The sequence below is a fragment of the Haemaphysalis longicornis genome, unplaced genomic scaffold, assembly GCF_048455015.1.
Source record: "Haemaphysalis longicornis isolate Haplotype H1 unplaced genomic scaffold, Haemaphysalis longicornis Haplotype H1 scaffold_8, whole genome shotgun sequence".
In the NCBI taxonomy this organism is placed as follows: domain Eukaryota; kingdom Metazoa; phylum Arthropoda; class Arachnida; order Ixodida; family Ixodidae; genus Haemaphysalis; species Haemaphysalis longicornis.
In genome coordinates, this window is record NW_027526445.1 from 145,052,534 (window position 1) to 145,070,128 (window position 17,595).

The 17,595-nt window shown below is 50.1% G+C and overlaps 1 protein-coding gene across 1 annotated transcript; it reads left to right on the top strand.

Annotated features, from left to right (window-relative positions):
* The first annotated feature begins 14,801 nt into the window (after positions 1-14,801).
* LOC144148509 (uncharacterized) lies at positions 14,802-16,290 on the top strand. Its single transcript, XM_077680031.1, has one exon. It carries the CDS (start codon positions 15,442-15,444, stop codon positions 16,288-16,290), a length of 849 nt encoding a protein of 282 aa, XP_077536157.1. The 5' UTR covers positions 14,802-15,441.
* The last annotated feature ends 1,305 nt before the right edge of the window (positions 16,291-17,595 follow it).

A 17,595-nucleotide genomic window follows, 5' to 3' on the forward strand; every position in this document is an offset into this window, starting at 1 on the left:
TGCTGTTTAAAAAGGCATCTTGCCAAGCGCAGGTTGATGTCAGTACCTTTCTCTCTCGTCAGAGCCAGCTTAAAGGAGCAATGAAGAGAAAACACACGTTTGGTTCATTCAAAAGATTGCCTCGCTAGAATCATACTGACACCACTTTTATCGTAAACTTCGCTCAAATAAGCTACATAATTAGGAAAAAAGGGAATCGCCATGTGACCCGCTCCCGCTCCCGCTTCTGTAAATGTCTTTGGTCGGAAATTTGTGGTTCCTGTGGCTAAATTGTGCACAATCGATGCCGCTTCTTCTGAGGATTACGCTGATACCGGACTTTTTTCGGTGAGTGGTTCATTTGCCGAACTATTTGAACTTTTCTGTCGGACCACGCCGCGACTTTGCTAACCCTAACGGGCTAGATGACGCCGGCGGCGAGGAATGGGCAGGCTCAGGCCTAACCCGGTGAAGTAAGGCGCCATGCCTGAAGTTGAGATGGTGGAGGAAGAAGAAATCTCCCGCGAAGAAGCGAGGAGCCCTGGCTAGACTACAGCGGTGTGCAGAAGTAAGAAGGTGCGCGCGGAGGCCGCGCCGGGCAGTGTACCGCACGAAGGCGTGAAGGGTGGCCGCCGCACGGCTGCCCCACAAGGCGTGGCTAAACGCCTCGCAGCCGCATCGAGGCTCCCTCGCCTGCCGAGGGACCGCATACGCATCATTGTCAGGCCGAGGGACGGCCTAGACATTAAAAAAGTCAGTCAAATTCGGCTCGCACAGGCTCTGGCCATGGCGCTGGCTCTGGCCCCGGCGGAGACCGAGGGTGACATCGTCTGCCCTAACGTTGCGCAGAACATTCTCGTCGTTTCAACGCCGGCGAAGAGGAATGCGCCGTCCTACGCAGGGACCCAGCAGATTCGGCTAGGCGAAGGATCGTACAAGGTGGCTGGTTACGTGGCGGTCCCCGATAACACCTGCAATGGTGTCATTCGTGGAGTGGACGCCGATATGAGTCACGCTCAGCTCCAGTCAATGATCGTCAACCAACGGAACTCGAAGTCCTTAGAGGCTAAACGAATCAAGACCACCACTACTGTAGTAGTACTCTTCGACGACATGAAGGTGCCAAACTACGTAATGTGTGGTGTCAGCATGCTGCGCTTCACGCTCTACAGGCGACAAACTGACGTGTGCTACGGTTGTGGGGGCGTCGGCCACAGGGCCGACGGGTGCCCCAATCCCAGCAAGAAGGTGTGCAGGGGGTGTGGACTTGTTTCCCCTACTGAGGACCACCCGCGTTCGCCGAAATGTGCTCTTTGTGGGGGCCCGCACCGCACGGCGGACAGACTGTGCAAACAACGCTTTGAAGTTCCGTACGTCGTTCGACGCAGAAGATCGCGCCGGAAGCGCGCCAGGAAGATTCAGCAACAGCTGGCCCAGGACGGCCGTTCACGTGACAACAGCGTAGCAAGTGTTCCCGGGCGGGGGCGCTCCGTTACGCCAGCTGGCCGTCGGCGCAGCTTCTCCAGGAGGCGCTCCCGCTCCAGGGGGCGCTCTCGTTCCCGGGGGCGGATCCAGAATGGACCTACCTGGGCGGATCGAACCAAGCCGAAGCCAGAGGCACCATTAAAGCAAACTCAGGTAGCATTGCCAGAGCATAGGGAAGACCCCAGGGTAGCTAAACTCGTTCAAGAGAATGCCGCTTAAAAGCGGAGCTCCAGAAAATGAGGGCTGACCTTGAGTCTTTCCGAAAGTTGCAGTTTCCGCAGGTGGAACAGCAGATGCCTCCTTCGATTGAGGCTCAGGCACGGTCGGGTAAACGTAGGGTCCGGCCCCGTAAGGGGAATGGGACTCTATGGAAACCGAGTCCGGTAACAAAGAATCAGAAAGCATCCAACAGTCGAATAAACAGCTGGTGGAAAGCACCACATTACTCCTTAAAAGGATGTCCACAGTGGAGAGCACACAGGCGGCGTTGGCTTCACCACTCACGCCATCGAAAGGCCCGAGTAGGGCGCAGTCGCCTGCAGGCGTGGTAGCCGCAAACGCCCCTAGCGAGTGGCAAAACCAGATAACACCCATGGCGCGCAATGTTAGCAAGGTGGTCATGTGACAGTGGAACTGTGCCAGTTTTAGGAGGCGCAGGGCTCCGCTGCACCAGTTAGTCGCATCACAGGCGGTCAAACTCACGTAATTGTACTACAGGGAACTCCCGGAGATGCGCCGTCCTTCACAGGCTACCGGGTCATCTCGGAGCGCGAGGAGGGTAAGCGAGGTTTGGCAACCTCGGTCGCAAGGAAATGCTCTTACCAGGTACATAAATTACAGATGGGCAAAACCAGGGCAGAGGTTATTCTGGTGGAAATATTCCCCAACAACTGGCTCAGGAATAATGTATTTATTTTAAATATATACAGCTCGCCGGCGGACCACCGGCAGGAATATGCGTCGATTTTGGCAAGGGGTTCCCCACTCGTGGTGGCAGGCGATTTTAACGCTCCGCACGACGCTTGGGGCTACACCAGGCAATCCGCTAAGGGTGTCAACCTTAACGAACCTTAACCTACAGGTGATCACGGACTACTCTTTGCAACTTCTCACGGACCCGCATTACCCAACGCGCACGGGATCGTCGGTCCAATGCGATACAACTCCAGATTTACGCGTTCGTCAAGAACGTCACTGGTGCCAAGTGGCAGAATTTGCAGGAAAATCTAGGCAGCGATCATTTTATTATCTCAATCACCCTAGAAGTAAATGCGGCTCCACCCAAGGAGTTTAAAGTAACTGACTGGAATGCCTTCCGGAAATGGCGGAAGGAGGACCTGGAGGAGTATGACTACCTTGACGGCCTCCTCTTAAGGCTCAAGGAGGATGCCAGAGCTGCGCCCAAGGTTGTCAAAACGGATCTGAAGGTGGATAGGATGGACGCGCATCTTGCGTACCTCTCAGGGGCTAAAAATTCCATCCTTGCCCGTTGGAAGACACAGAGGCCGAATCGCAGGCTTTGAAAGAGGATCACGGAGCTTAATCGAGAGATTGAGGCTTACTCTGAGGAACTGTCGAAACAAAAGTGGAACGAGATTTGTTCCTCGGTTGACGGGCAGATGCGTGTGGGGGGAAAGTGGAACCTCCTGAAACAACTGCTTGACGACTCGCAGACTAAATGCAATCAAATATTGGCTATTGACAGGCTTGTTCAGAGCCAAAAAAGAAACTGAGTGTCGGAAGCGGCCCTCCTTCAAGAGCTGGCGGACAGATACCTCCCACTGGGCCCCTCGGAGGACGCGGATTATCCTCGTTACCGGGGGGCTGCGGTGGCGCATCTGGACGCCCCGTTCTCTGAATCTGAAATCTGGGAGGGCCTTCTCGAGCTCAACGGACGCTCTGCCCCGGGGCCGGACGGTATCTCCAGCAAGCTTTTACGTAACCTGGATGGCATGTCCATCGGTAAGCTAACCGAGGAGATCAACAAAATCTGGGTAACGGGACTCGTCCCCGAATCCTGGAAGACTGTCTCGGTGGGGCTCATCCCAAAACCGCGCAAGCCCTTTGCGCCCGAGAATTTGAGGCCGATCTCGCTCACGTCCTGCGTAGGCAAGGTGGCCAAGCACGCTATTCACAATCGGGTGTCGTGGTACAACGAATAAAAAGAACTGTTTCCCCACAAATTGGGGGGTTTAGGCCTGCCTTGCCCACGCAGGATGTAATGCTCCTAATCAAACGTCAAATCATAGATGACTATACAAGGGTCATTAGGGGTATCCTAGCCCTGGATCTCGCCAAAGCGTTTGACAACATTTCGCACAAGTTCATACTCGAGGCCGTTTCGGACATGGGACTGGGTCATCGTTTCCACGCATATGTGAGCTCCTTCCTTAGGGATCGCAGAGCTACAATTAAAATTGGTCAGATTAAATCCTCACACTTCACCTTGGGCGCGAGGGGCACCCCACAAGGGGCTGTTATCTCTCCTCTCCTGTTTAATGTTGCCATGAAGGGCCTCTTGGAGCGCCTTGCCACCGTGCGCGGCACCACAACCATGCGCTATACGCGGACGACATTACCGTGTGGTGAATGGGCGGGTCTGACGGCGGGGTGTAGCAGGCGCTCCAGAGTGCCTTGGACATCACAGAAGACTTTTTAGCTGGATCACGCCTCAGCCTTTCACCGGCCAAGTCTGAGCTTTTGCTTTACAGGCCAATTCGGGGGGGGAGTTAGGGGTCTTACTCCTTTGGAGCGGGTCCCTATTACCTTGCACACACGGGACGGCCGAACGATACCTCGGGTCGGTTCCATCAGGGTCCTCGGACTTCTGTTAGAATCCAAGGGTCGTAGTACACACACTATAGCCCGCATCACCTCCAAGACGGAGAGCATGATCAGGCTTATTCTCAGGGTCTCGAACTGCAAGGGAGGCTTGCGCAAGAGCAATCTCCTTCGGCTCTACCATGCGTTTCTCATGAGCCACATCAATTATGTCGCCTCGGCACTCGAGTGGTCCAAATCTGAGGAGGCCAAAATCAACACACTCATGCGTAGGAGCATTAAGCGTGTGCTAGGTTTGCCTGTCAGCACCAGCACGGAAAAGCTCATGCAACTGGGCATTTACAACACCCTCTCGGAGGTAATAGAGGCTCAACAGACGGCCCAGGTGGTGCGCCTCTCGTCGTCACGGGGCGGCAGGCGCATCCGGGAATCAATTGGCTGTGGCCCAATGACGGTAAATGAACGTAAAGTGTCGATTTCACCGTTCGTAAGGGATACATTTAAGGTAGACCATTTTACAAGAAATGTACATCCGCAATACATTGTACAGCGCCGCAAGGCTCGGGCTCGATCTCTATTGTACTCTGTCGCGGGTAGTCCGGCGCTCGCGATTTTTGTAGACGCGGCTCAGTAGGGCCGCTCGGATTGCTTTGTGGTGGTTGCCATACACCACTGGGGCGGGATGCTCAACTCTGCCTCGGTCAGGAAGGTCTCCGTGGCGGTGGCCGAGCAGGTCGCCATCGCCTTGGCCATGAAGGACCCATCGCGTCCGAATATCTTTACGGACTCGTGGGCTGCGGTTCGAGCTTTTGCCTCGGGATCGATCTCGCGGGAGGCTGCGGCAATCGTTGGTCGTGAGGGGGCCGCTGGACATCACACAATCAAATGGTTCCCGGCCCATCTGGAGACCAACGTCCAACCCGACGTCCCCAACGCCAACGAGTTGGTCCATGACCGTGCGCGAAAATTATCTGACCGCGGCGGTCCCGTCAGATTCGCGGGAAGGGGGGGGAGAGGGAGGAGAAGGGTGGGAGGGGGGGAGGTCGCCGAGAAGTTCAGGGATCCCCTTTTAACATTTCACGAGGTCGTAACTTACTATCTTTTCTCTCGGAGGATCTACCACCCCCTCATCCAACGCTTACTCGATCTGAGTCGTCGGTCTTAAGAATGCTCCAGACGGGGTCGTTCCCTTCGCGGGGCAGGTTTAGTCATTTTGCGTCCAACATTGACCCGCACTGTCCGGACTGCGGAGAGGCGTATTGTTCATTAGATCACATGCTCTGGCAATGCCCTACAATACGCGACACTGTATTTAAGTACAAAGAGGATTGGGAGGAAGCCCTCAAAAGCGGCGACCTCCAACTCCTGGCCGTCCAGAGGGCCTGCGAAAGGGCGGAGGGCCACGGCCTTCCTGTCCCTACGTGGGAGCGGCCCGCAACTACAGCCCCAACGTAGTTCCTCAGGACCAAAAATAAAAGTTCGTTGTCTGTCTGTCTGTCTACGGCACATTTTTTTAAAGACGTCAGAATGGGAAGACAAACAGTGGAAGTTACGAAAGCACATGTAAACATAGAAGTGACGATGCGTGCTGCTGTTGGTACTGAGCGCTTTATGCTTGGTTTAGCTGCACAGGACTGTGGGGCTTTGGGGTTGTCTCAGACGACACTGGCCGATTGACGCAAGCAACAGTGTCTTACGTGACCATATTTGTCAAGCGAGCAGTATGTTTTATGAAACGATTATTTTCTCCCTGAACAAAAACAAGCCATGTTTAAATACGGTCCAAAACAAACCAAAGGCAACAAAACGGCTTGCCACGGTGTGGTGGCGCCATCTAGGTTCAGTAATGGTAAACAAGGCTTCCGAATCGTAGCCTCCGCGATCGGCTACCGGCGGCGCGCCGTTGCTCCGGACGTCCCAATCGCCCGGAGAGAGCGTAAGATGAAAAGGGGGCGTGGCCGCGTTTTTCGCCGCACCGCGGCGCGCGTAGCCTAAGGTCGCTAGAGTTCCTGTATATAGCTCCCTCAGGGAGCTAAGAGTTGCGCGACCCTTTTCCACGCGCCGCCGTGATGACGTCACTCCGGTTATCGAAGCCGCGCAGAGTAGCCCCCACTACGGCTGCGCCGCAGCCGCCGACGCGCGCGCCCCCGCACCCCGCCCAGGATTAGCAGCAGCACCAGCGTGAGCGACATCGCTGGAATTCAGCGTAGCCGCCGTAAGGCGCCGCCGACCGAAGCGCCACCGCCGCGCGTCGGCCGCCGTCGGAAGCGTGGCGGCGAGGCTCCTACACTCGCGACGGGCGGCTTTCCCGCAGTAGTCCGGATAACAAGATGGCGGGCGGTCGCGCAACTCTTAGCTCCCTGTGGGAGCTTTGAAGAGGAACTCTAAAGGTCGCCGTTCTGCTCTCCTGCGAATTGCATGAAGTCGCTCGTACTCGATGTCTACTGCTGATGCCTCCTGGGGGAGCAAACGGTGTCTTTCAGATGCAGCCCTCGCGCTCGAAACAGCGTCAGCAGACTTCTCGTGCGTGTTAAGAGTGGCACTGCTTTCCTCCAAAAAATCTCTGAGCTTCTGCCAATTTGTGCCGTGCACCCTGAGTTTTTGTGGACCTCCACAGATTCCCTTGATGGTTGTATATGTGGGCAAATGGTCACTCCCAAAGCTTTCTACGTCAGCAAACCACGACGCAGATAACAGCAGGGATGTAGATGGCAGCGTCACATCCAAGGCCCTCGACGTTTTTCCACGGACAAATGTAGCGCTGCCCGTGTTTGAGAAGCGCAATCCAGCGTTGGTAGCGACGTTTAGAAGGCGGTTTCCCCGAGATGATGTGCTTCGGCTGCCCCGAGCCGGGTGATGCGCATTGAAGTCACCCGTCAGCACATAAGGTGGTGGCAGAACGTGCAGAACGTGCAACCTATCTAGTGGAACCTTTCGTAACTGCTGCCGCTTGATTTCCTAAAATGCTGCCAGAAGCTATAGCGGTGCGGGCGACCGCAGGCGACAGTGTGAATTTTTTTCAGCAGTAGATGTAGCGTTTCATTTCCTAAAAATCAAGCTCCTATGAATTTCTTTATAGGTGGTGATAGGATGCTTTTTACCAACTACATGTCAGTGTCTCTGACGTGTGTTTGCTGTAAGGTTTTTGAACATGTCATTGCCAAAAACATGGTTATGTTCTTGGAGACAAATGGGCTAATATGTAGGCAGCAGCACGGGTTCAGGCAAGGGCTTTCCACACCATCCCAACTGGTTGAAACTCTCCACGATTTTACCGCTGCTGTAGATAACAAGGAACAAGTCGAGGTGATATGCATAGACATTGCAAAAGCCTTCGATAAGGTCTCGCACCATAAATTGCTCTTCAAGCTCAAACAAACAAGCGTAAACAAAAATATCCTAAAGTGGATTTAGGCATACTTAACGAACCGCAAGCAGTTGGTGCGAATTGATGGGTTTGAGTCTGAATCACTTGATGTTTTTTCGGTGTGCCACAAGGTTCCGTGTGGGGCCCATTGCTGTTCTTGGTCTATATAAATGATGTTGACATTGTTAACACTCCTGTAAAAATTAAATTGTTTGCTGATGTTTGTTTAATCTATGCCCCAGTGACGTGTGCAAATGACCAAAATGAAATGTATGATTCTCTCGATTATTTTCAAACATGGTGCGATAAATGGTAGATAAAAATAAATTATTCTAAAACAACATATACGCACATAACTAACAAGAAACACGTTCTACCATATACCTACAGCATTGGACCTAATTATTTACCGCAGGTGTGTGCATTTAAATATTTGGGAGTGCATATTAGGAATGACTTGAAATGGCGTACACATGTCGAGAAGATATGCTGTGCCTCTTACAGAAAACTGCGTTTCTTGTGTGCTAAATTACCGAATGCTACGAAAGACGTCAATCTACTTGCATATAAAACATTTGTGCGCCCTGTTATAGAATATGCTTGTGCTGCCTGGAGCCCCCACCAAAAGGATTAAATAGGTAATCTGGAACGAATTCAGAGACTTTCCGCACGATTTATGTGTTCGAAGTATAAAAGGACGGATTCGGTTACCGAGATATTAAAACTAACCGGTTTGGAATCTCTAGAAACTAGACGACAAAAGCAGCGCCTAAAAGTATTTTTTCAGATATTGCAAGTTCAAATAAAAACAGATAGAAGAATTTACGTACATACCCCGAATAAGGTCAGCAGCCGGATCAATCATGACGCGGCATTTCGCCCCTTCGGTGCTCGCACGGACGTCTTTCGCAAATCTTTTTTTCCTGATGTTGTAGATGCATGGAACAAATTGCCGCGACATATTGTTGAAAGTTCTGACGTTAAGAAATTTGCATGTGCTCTTGATGTTTACTTCGCCGAGCAATAAATAGGCTATTATGTTATTGTTCCAAGTAGCTGAAAGTATCAATGTCTGTATTTACTTTCCATATCGTATGCTTCCCTCTCTGTAATGACCCTCAAGTGAGGGTTGACAGTATAAATAAAGAAAGAAAATAAAGAAAGAAAGAAACACTGCAAATATCTCTTGTGTATTAATTTTCTGACTTATATTTGCGCAATGTCTTCTTGTTCGACAATGCTGACAAGTAAGCATGAACATATCAACCGGACCATAGAGTTTCATATGAACCGGACTTATACGTTTGGTTTTGGCTGTGACTATATATGATTCTTTCGCAGACTTCGCTTCTCTTTTTCCGGGTGGCTGAATCGAGTCACAGACAGACAGACAGACCGAGAGACAGACCAAAATTTCTGCATTTAGGTAGCCCAAGAAAGACCATCGTCGTTAATACAGTTCAGATTTCAAAGTACTTAGTATGAGAAAATAGCGGGAGCCTTCAAGACAGTGTTTTCAGGCCGCAGTAAAAACACGTGAACTTACACCGCAGGCACGACCATCGAAGACGGGCTTCGAATTTCAGCCTGGCTGCCTCGACTGCGCCGACATTCTCTGCGTGTGTTTAAAAGACGGCGCCCGTGGCAGTCTCCCCTTATGAATGCCTCACCGGATGAAACACGGACTTCGTCCATCGGCTCCTCTACCTGGTGACTACCGGCCTCACGCAGCGGCTGTAGCCCGGACTGCCATGTCTCACTGATGTGCCCGCACTAATAGTCCCATCTAATTCTTTATACTTGATTTTTACCTTTCTCTCCCTCTCTATTTACTTTATTCTTTCACTCCCCATCTACTTCCTTTTCCCTGCACTGGGTTGTATGCAGGTCAGCTCCCTGCCAAGATCAAAAATATTCCCAGTGCACTTCCTTTCATTTCCTTTCCCACAAACCACAACCAGCCATCTAACCCACGCGGACAGACAACGGCTTTCTTGTGGCCGGGAAAGAAGTTGAAACTTTTTGCATAATTATCATCCCTACACCGCTGAGCTCGTCCTCATCGGTGCCCGTATTCGCGTGAGCAGCACTATTTCGAGCTGCTTCTTCTTTCTCATATCCCCATTTTGAAAATAGAACACCCCCGTATCACCGAGACGTCGCGGCACTTGGTCTGTTCCCTTATTTTGCACGTGGTCAGCACATTCCAATTAAAGTTGTTGTTGTTGGTAAACTTTATTGACACAAAAAGACCCCCCTGGGTTGTGAAAGTCCTGGTCAAGTCATGGTCCTGGTCAAAGTCAAGTCCTGGGTTGTGAAATAAAAATAAATTATCTATAAGAGTCACAAAGAGGTGCGCTACAGACGCAGCGTATTCTTTTAACCGCGATGCTGTTCGAAAAATCGTAAATTTTCGTGTCCGCAGTTAAAAGTACAAAGACATTGCCGAGCGCGCAGACGTGAGCGCGGGCCTCACGACGACCGCCGGGCAGTTAACAAGACTGAGAAAATGCCTAGCGCTCGCATGCGCGTGCCTCGCGACGACCACCAAGCGTCGACTGGGGGCGTTTTTCAAGCCAAGCATACCCATTTAGGGAGATTGGTCACGATTGCGGCGACCTCCCGGCCGTTGAAAAGACAAAGAAAATGCGAAGCGTTCATGTGTGCGTGCCTCGCGGCAAATGCCCAGCGTCCCCGGCGGACATTTGTCATACCCACTTTGGGATATTGGCCAATATTGGCCAAAAAAACTCAAGCGTTCGCCGTAATCCAGGCAACATTGCCTCGAAAGGAGAAAGGCACGTCATAGCGTACGCCCCTTCAGGTTGGTGTCTTATATTTATCATTTCCAAAAAAAATGAAGCAAGCTCCCACTTATAGCAGCAATGATGGAGTAAATGTCGTTGCGGCAGCGAAGAAGCAAATCGGCTGCAATCGTGGAATTACACCGTAGTGATGGTCGTAGAGGTCGCGTACAGCTTCTCTACTTTAAAAGGACACTGAAGTGATATTCTCAAGCTCCCGTTTTTGCTTGCACTGCGTACACTGGCCCAAAGGAACAAACTTTTCATCGTTTATCCGGGCGATAAGGTGGTATTCATTTTATAAAGCCTGAAAGAACAAAAGCTACCCTGCGCGGTTTGTGGCGGCCGCACCAACTAACAGCAGTGACATCAGACAAAGGTGTTACGTGATTGGACTATGTCCAAGATTAGCATTCAAACAAGTTTCGGTTTCGCTTCTGTAAAACAACATGCTTAGCATCCGACGTTATTGTTAGATCGGCATTCTCGATAACTCAATAATCGCCATACCGCGCTTTTGTCGTGTTGTCGGCTGTAAAATGCCTCAGATAAGCCTACCAGGGCGGCTTCGACTCGCAGCAATCGCTAGCTGAGGTGTACGCAGTGTAAAAACGCCCTACACGCCACCCCAGACGCCAGACTTCGATGCACTTTTCTCACATTTTTGGAGTTTGTCTGTCTCATGCCTGTATCGTAATAATCGGGTTCGCACCAGGCCAAGGATCTGCTGATTCTTGCCTGTGCCCCCTACCCGTAAGCAGTCGGTACTTATGGCAACAGCACGAACAGCGAGGACTCGTAGCGCATCAGTGTCAGTCTGCGCGCGTTCTGCGAACTGGCTCGTGGTCTGATGAACGTTACGGCCCAAAAATGGTGAATTCAGTATAGATAACATCGGCCAAAAACGAAATCAACTTACAAAAAGAAAAAAACACTGTCGTTGATTCCTGTGTCATAGGAATCGGTAAAACACGAAAGGGAACTGTGCAGCAAATTCTGCGGCTGAGCATGGTTTGCGGGAAGGCGGCGGTTTTGTGGGTGTGCTTGGCGAGCGACGTCCTGCTGCCGGCTCGCTTCGGCAAAGGTATACTGGCGTCATTTCCGTGACGGATAGGACGTCAGGGAAATCTTGGTGTATCAAGGCAAAAAACACTTTTGTGTTAAAATATAAAACCCGAAACGAACAACCCAAAGTATAACGTACTCGTTAGTACTGAAGGTTGCTTCCCCGCAAGAATACCCTTGTGTGCAGGGGTGCACCCTTTACAGTCCGCTAGGTTCGTTGTACTGGCGTCACTTCCGTCACGGATATGACGTAAGGGAAATCTTCGTGAATCCGGGAACAAAACACTTTCGTGTTAAAAAAGGTACCATCGGGTATTCGAACTTGCGACTTGCAAAATAACACACATACGGCTCGAGACCACTCCTCCACAATCCAACACTGTCAGTGTTGGAAATATAAGGTATATAATGTATAAACAGTTTACATTGTTATTTAGTTTTAGCATTTCAAGCAGCTGAGATGACTATCTGTTGCCTAGCGCTCGTGCAGTAAGCGTTTCCCAAATTTCCACAATATCTCACGTCTAGCAATTGCATTTCTTATACGGAAAAGCGTTCGCAGATGTGTAGTCGTGCTGCTGACCGCTGTGCTTGATCACCGAGCGCAAAAAAGTGCTTTTTACGCTGTACGCTAAAAGTGTCCGTTCATTTTATTTCCTTAGTACCTATATTGACTTCGCTGACTCTTCTCCCGCCTTCAATTGGCCTTGGTTTTTCGTACTAGCGTACCGGTCAGCGAAGCGCTGCATCTGCACTTGGGCAGCGCTTGTGTGGAGCGACCTGTTCTTGGAGCTTGATACAGTGTACATACTAACAAACTAAAGAAAGGCACATTCTTCCATTCACAAACGTGTTGTGGCTTAGTTTCAACTGATCGAGCGAATTGCGACTGGCGGCTGGCGGACTAAACGCTGGGCCGACTGACTCTGTCGGACACGCCGCTGTGGCTCAGTGGCTAAGGCGTTGCGCTGCTGAGCACGAGGTCGCGGGTTCGATTCCCGGCCGCGGCGGCCGCTTTTCTGATGGAGGCGAAAAGCAAAAACGCCCGTGTGTACGAGATTTCGGCGCACGATAAAGATCCTCAGGTGGTCAAAATTAATCCGGAGCCCTCCACTACGGCGCGCCTCATCACCTGCGTTGCGTCGGCGCGTTAAACCCTACAATCAATCAATCAATCAAAATCGACTGACTCTGTCGGAAGGTCTGCGAGCCATGCAGTAGCACAGTCAAGCTAAGTCATTTTTTTCCTGACGGCGCAGGAAAACGCCACAGAAAATGGGCGAGGATGCAAAGAGGAAAACAGCATTTTCGAATTGATTTTTCTGCTAAATACATTCGCGTAAACGCATCCAGAGTGGTCGAAACATGGCCTATGGACTCCGGAATACAATTTGCGCTAGTAACCACGCATAATTTACAAATAACTTGCGTCCCTTTAAAGCGTTACGCGTTAGTGTGCGCTTTCTTCATTTTGTTTTCTTTTAGGGAGGATTACTTTGCTAAAACGAATACTGAAAAACAATTCGTTGCCCGTTAATGTCCGGATAAGTAAATTCTAACGCAATCAATTATCCTTTATCGGTGACGTTAACCAGTCGGTTCAAAATTCTTTTTAAAGCTCCATCAAGCCTTCTTGCAGGCGGACGTTTTTTTTTTCCTTCCGTTACGAAATAAAAGGAACTTCATTGTTTGGTTTTCACCGCAAGCTCTCGTAGTTTAACATATTGATTGTTAAGTAAGCAATGCTTTGCATCAAATACCTCCAGTCTGCAAAAGGCAACCTCCCTCCCCGCATGCGAATCTGAACCATTGCTTTTTTTTTTTTTCTTTTCCGCATCGCCCACACGAGGCATTCAATAATAAACACTTTTCCAGCCAGTTAGGAGGGTGCAGCGAGTGCCTTCCGGCCCTGTCCTTCCTTTGCATGTCAGCCTGCTCGTAGCAATAACGTCGTCAAGGCGGCGCCGACAAGTGCAACATTCTAATTACGTTGGCTTAAACCTTCTACGCAGCGCTCCACCACCTTTTCTGCTTCCGGGCAATCCAAACGATTTTTCAATCATCCTCTTTAGCCTCCCCCTTGGCACGAAGCCGCCGTCTGCATCCCTGCGCTTCCTCTTTTTTTCCTCTTCCTTCCTTCCCTCCCCTCAGGGTCCTCCACGTCTTCTCCCCAGACGGCGGCGGGAGCTGGCTTGCCGACTAAAGCGCCGCTCGCATTCAGTGCGCCAGAGCTTCCGACGGGAGCGGGGCGCCGAAGCCCCTCGTTTTCCCTGGGATGGGACTTACATTGCGCTTTGCGAAGTTTCGCTCCGGTCGACATTGATCGTGCCGCCGTCTCTGCTGACTCTTTTCTGCGACTTCTGCTTGTATTCACCGAGACTTGCAGTGCAGGGTGAGCCGTCTGTATGCCCAACTTTGCGACAGTGACTGACGAGCATTGTGCAAGTGACTGCCTTCGTGGGGGAAATTTGGATTTGCATTGGGTCCCTGTGTAACGTGCTCTAGGCCAGTCGTTCGGGGACAGCATTGTGGTCTAAGTAGGCCTTCAACGGGGACGCATCGTGTAAACCAAACGAGTGCAACTTTTTGGCGGAAATCTGACTTTTTGGTCACCTAACGTATTTTAGGCAACTTTCGGCTACAAACCTTCATGCTAGAGTGTGCTGCGATATATTTTTTATTGCTCACCCTTAGGTGAAAAACGTAGTGTATGAAGTTCGTCCGTACAATCACGCGTACAAAAGGTCACAGAAAATCACACATTTTTTTCTCCCTCGCTTGATTCCTTCGGCCTGTCGGTGCACCAATTTGCCTCGTGCAGTTTATTTCACCGAGTGCAACGAATTGCCGGTTTAATTTAATACCCTTGCTTTAACTCGGTAACGAATACATGCAAAATTTTAGATATCGCCCCAAGCAATGCTGACTAAAGCGCTGAAAGGACAGTTTAGAGATATAACAAGATTTTACCATGTCAGCATATGAGGTGTTTCAGCGTTTCTATTTCTATTTGTACAGGAGGACGTAAACAAAGACAACAGCAATGGCACCGACTGAAGTAGTTGCAAATTATCTGCTTTCGTGCCATGCAAACATAATGGCGACATTTTAATATGTTATTGTCCTGCAAAGGACCAACCAATCTTCACTGGGTATAGATGAGCCGCCAGAATTGTACAAATTTTTGTATGGAGGTACAGTCAGAATGTTACGTCGACAAAGCATCAAGTTTACATAAATCATTTCAATCAGCAACTAAAAGCCAGGGCAAAAAAATTTACTCAATGGGCGGGCGTATTCACTTGACGGAGGTACTTCTTGCAGATAATATCCGTTTTCACTGGTGTGAAGATCATGTTTCTGATCATACATCAAGTCAATGGTGTAAATTACAAAAGACATAACTGTGCCGGGCTTTACAAAAACGCAAAGTACAGCGTCCAGTACTCCACTGATAGTTTTCCGTGGCGCTTCCCTTGCACTTAAACCCAGCCGTACCCTCTTGCCTAGCGTCACGGAAAAATCAAAAGCATTAAATTTAAGTTCAGTATTTTGTAACCAGGACACTTTTCTTTGCTTTATCTCCTTTCACACAGTTTCCAACTAAAATGGCGGGTATAACAGATTACTAATGGAAGCAACTGTGGCCCCAAGCACGGAATGTGTATAGTTCAGCGTCCGGTGTAGGCAATGTGTGAACCAAGATAGAGGAAAGGCTGGGTTTATTGTATTTGTGTTGGCGGCGCTTGGTCGAGAACAACCAAACTGCATTCATCTTGTATGTTTTTATCTTATCTTGGCAATTGTGATCTTCATGTTTGGTCCTAGATAACATTTCAAATATTCGTGATAGCACCACCTGGAAGTGTAAACTAACGTGCTGAAAAGAATCCCCACCCACAGCCTAATTACTCGCGAGAAACAGCAGTCAACTAATGAAGCTGGCATAACGTCTTCGCCATGACCACGCTACTCGGGGTGTTCAAGCGAGGCACTCATCGTTTCTGCTTGATATCAGTACTCATCGCGAGTGTTTTTGATGCTTTTCTGTGTGGTGGGGACTGCGGTATCAGTGATGGGACGGTGTTCCTCGCTTCGCCGAAACGTCGCATAACATGCCACGAGGCCGAACAAGACTGCATCGGCCGGCTCACCTGCGGAATGGCCTTCCACGGTCACCGTCTGGACTGCAAGCGGGAGCTGGCGGGTCGCACACCGGGTCGTTGCTCGATCCACTGCCGCCAGTCCCTCATCTCCCTCGCAAGCACAGAGGAAGGCTACACGTACGTCGGTTGCGACTGCGGTGCGGAAGACTTCTGCCGGGCACTCCTTTCAAGGCTTGCTCCTTGCTGGTGGCAGAGACCATGCCCCACGAACAACACGAACCTACAGATACGTGGTGGCCCCGCCATCATACAGACGTCGCCAGCGTCTTCTTCTGTGCAGTCCTCAGTGAGACCGCAGTGTTCGCGCATTACCAGGGAGTGTGTGTCAGACCCTGTGTGCTCGGTGGCGTGGGACTACTACCGCCGCTTCTGCCACGAGGTGCTTGAAGGTGTCGCGCAACAGTGCTCGACGCGATGTCGCAACAGTGTTCGCATTCTTGTGCGAATGGAGAGAGCCCACAGGATCCTCGACTGCGCTTGTGGCACCCAAGACACACAAACCAAGTGCGCTCGAGCATTGAACAGAATACGTCAGGAGTGCTTTAGACTTAGCCCTGTCGACACTAGCGACGCCAGTCAGAGGACGAGTGGAGCTGGCTTTCTTACAATTGTCCTTTTGGGGCACTTTGTTGCATTGCGGTAAAACGCATCTTCAATTTCATTTTGAGAGATGCAGTTGACTATTTCTCCTCACCATGTGCTCAGTCCAACACATGCCTCTGATACAAGGACTGTCCTAGCATACGGCGCTAGGGGTGTTGAAATCTTATGAGGTTGCAGGAGAAGCGCACTGAGCGTATTGCACACGTCTTACGAATGTCACCAACCAGCGCACTAAGCCTGAATGTACTCGGATTTCTTCAAAGAAGGTGCTGCATTGTGAAATCTGTTCTCCATTTGTGGGCTTCTATGATCGATGTTTACAGCTATAATAATCATTATGAACATGTAACAAAAAATATAGTGCTAACGTTAAGTACAGACTGGTCCAGGACAGCTCGTCGTCTTGATGGCTCAATAAAGCAAAAAGCGCGAAAGTTGTTTGTGTGTATTGCAAACATGATGGACAACCCAGTTGCGGCAAGCCAATCCAATGGTTCGCCTTTGTGTATTTTTGTGTATGCCATGGCGTCTACAAGGGCCCCGTAGCATAGGGGATCAGCCCTCATTTGGCGTGTCGTCGTTCTGTCACTTTTTCTTCCCTGTGCACGCCCTACAGAACTCAGAATTTTCCAGTCCGTAAGCACTTTACGGATAATTAAGTACCTTCGAATAAGAAGTAACCGAGAATCTCGCAGTTATATGTTTCATGCAGCCTCAACAGGGCTCACACCGTCCCGCTCCAACTCAAAACAAAGCTCTTCGAATCAAACTAGACGCAAATAACGGGAAAATATCATAGGTTATAAAGAGAGACAGAATTTTTAATGAGACCGAAGAGGTCAGCCCTGCATAATGCTGCGCTTGCTACTTCAGATGGATGGTGAACATGTAATGAAGGGTATATTCTAAAACAAATAATGCAAATAAGGGAGCAGCCGGAGCGATTAACTATCGCTGCATCCAAATGCGGAATGAAATCATATAATAAACGCTTTTTCAATCAGCATTCGCAGCTGTATACGTTTTTCTTTATTCTTGTTTTTCTTTAACGAAAAGCTTTTTCCACTGTGAATGTAGTTTCGAAGCACGTAGGTCGTAGGCAGTGCGCAGATGAACAGTTGCCTCGGTGAAAGAGATTGGTGTCTGCTAAAGAGCCCCTCATTTTAGTTCCATTTGTCCCAGTGTGCCCTCGTAAGGTTTCCATCAAGCCGGAAGAGCAATTTCTCCTTCGTCCGCCTCAGGGCGAGACAACACGGCATAAAACTCTAAGACATATTCATGCTGTATAAGACTTCGCCTATCCAAGTGACCATTTCCTACGGTAATCGACCATGTCGTGTACAGC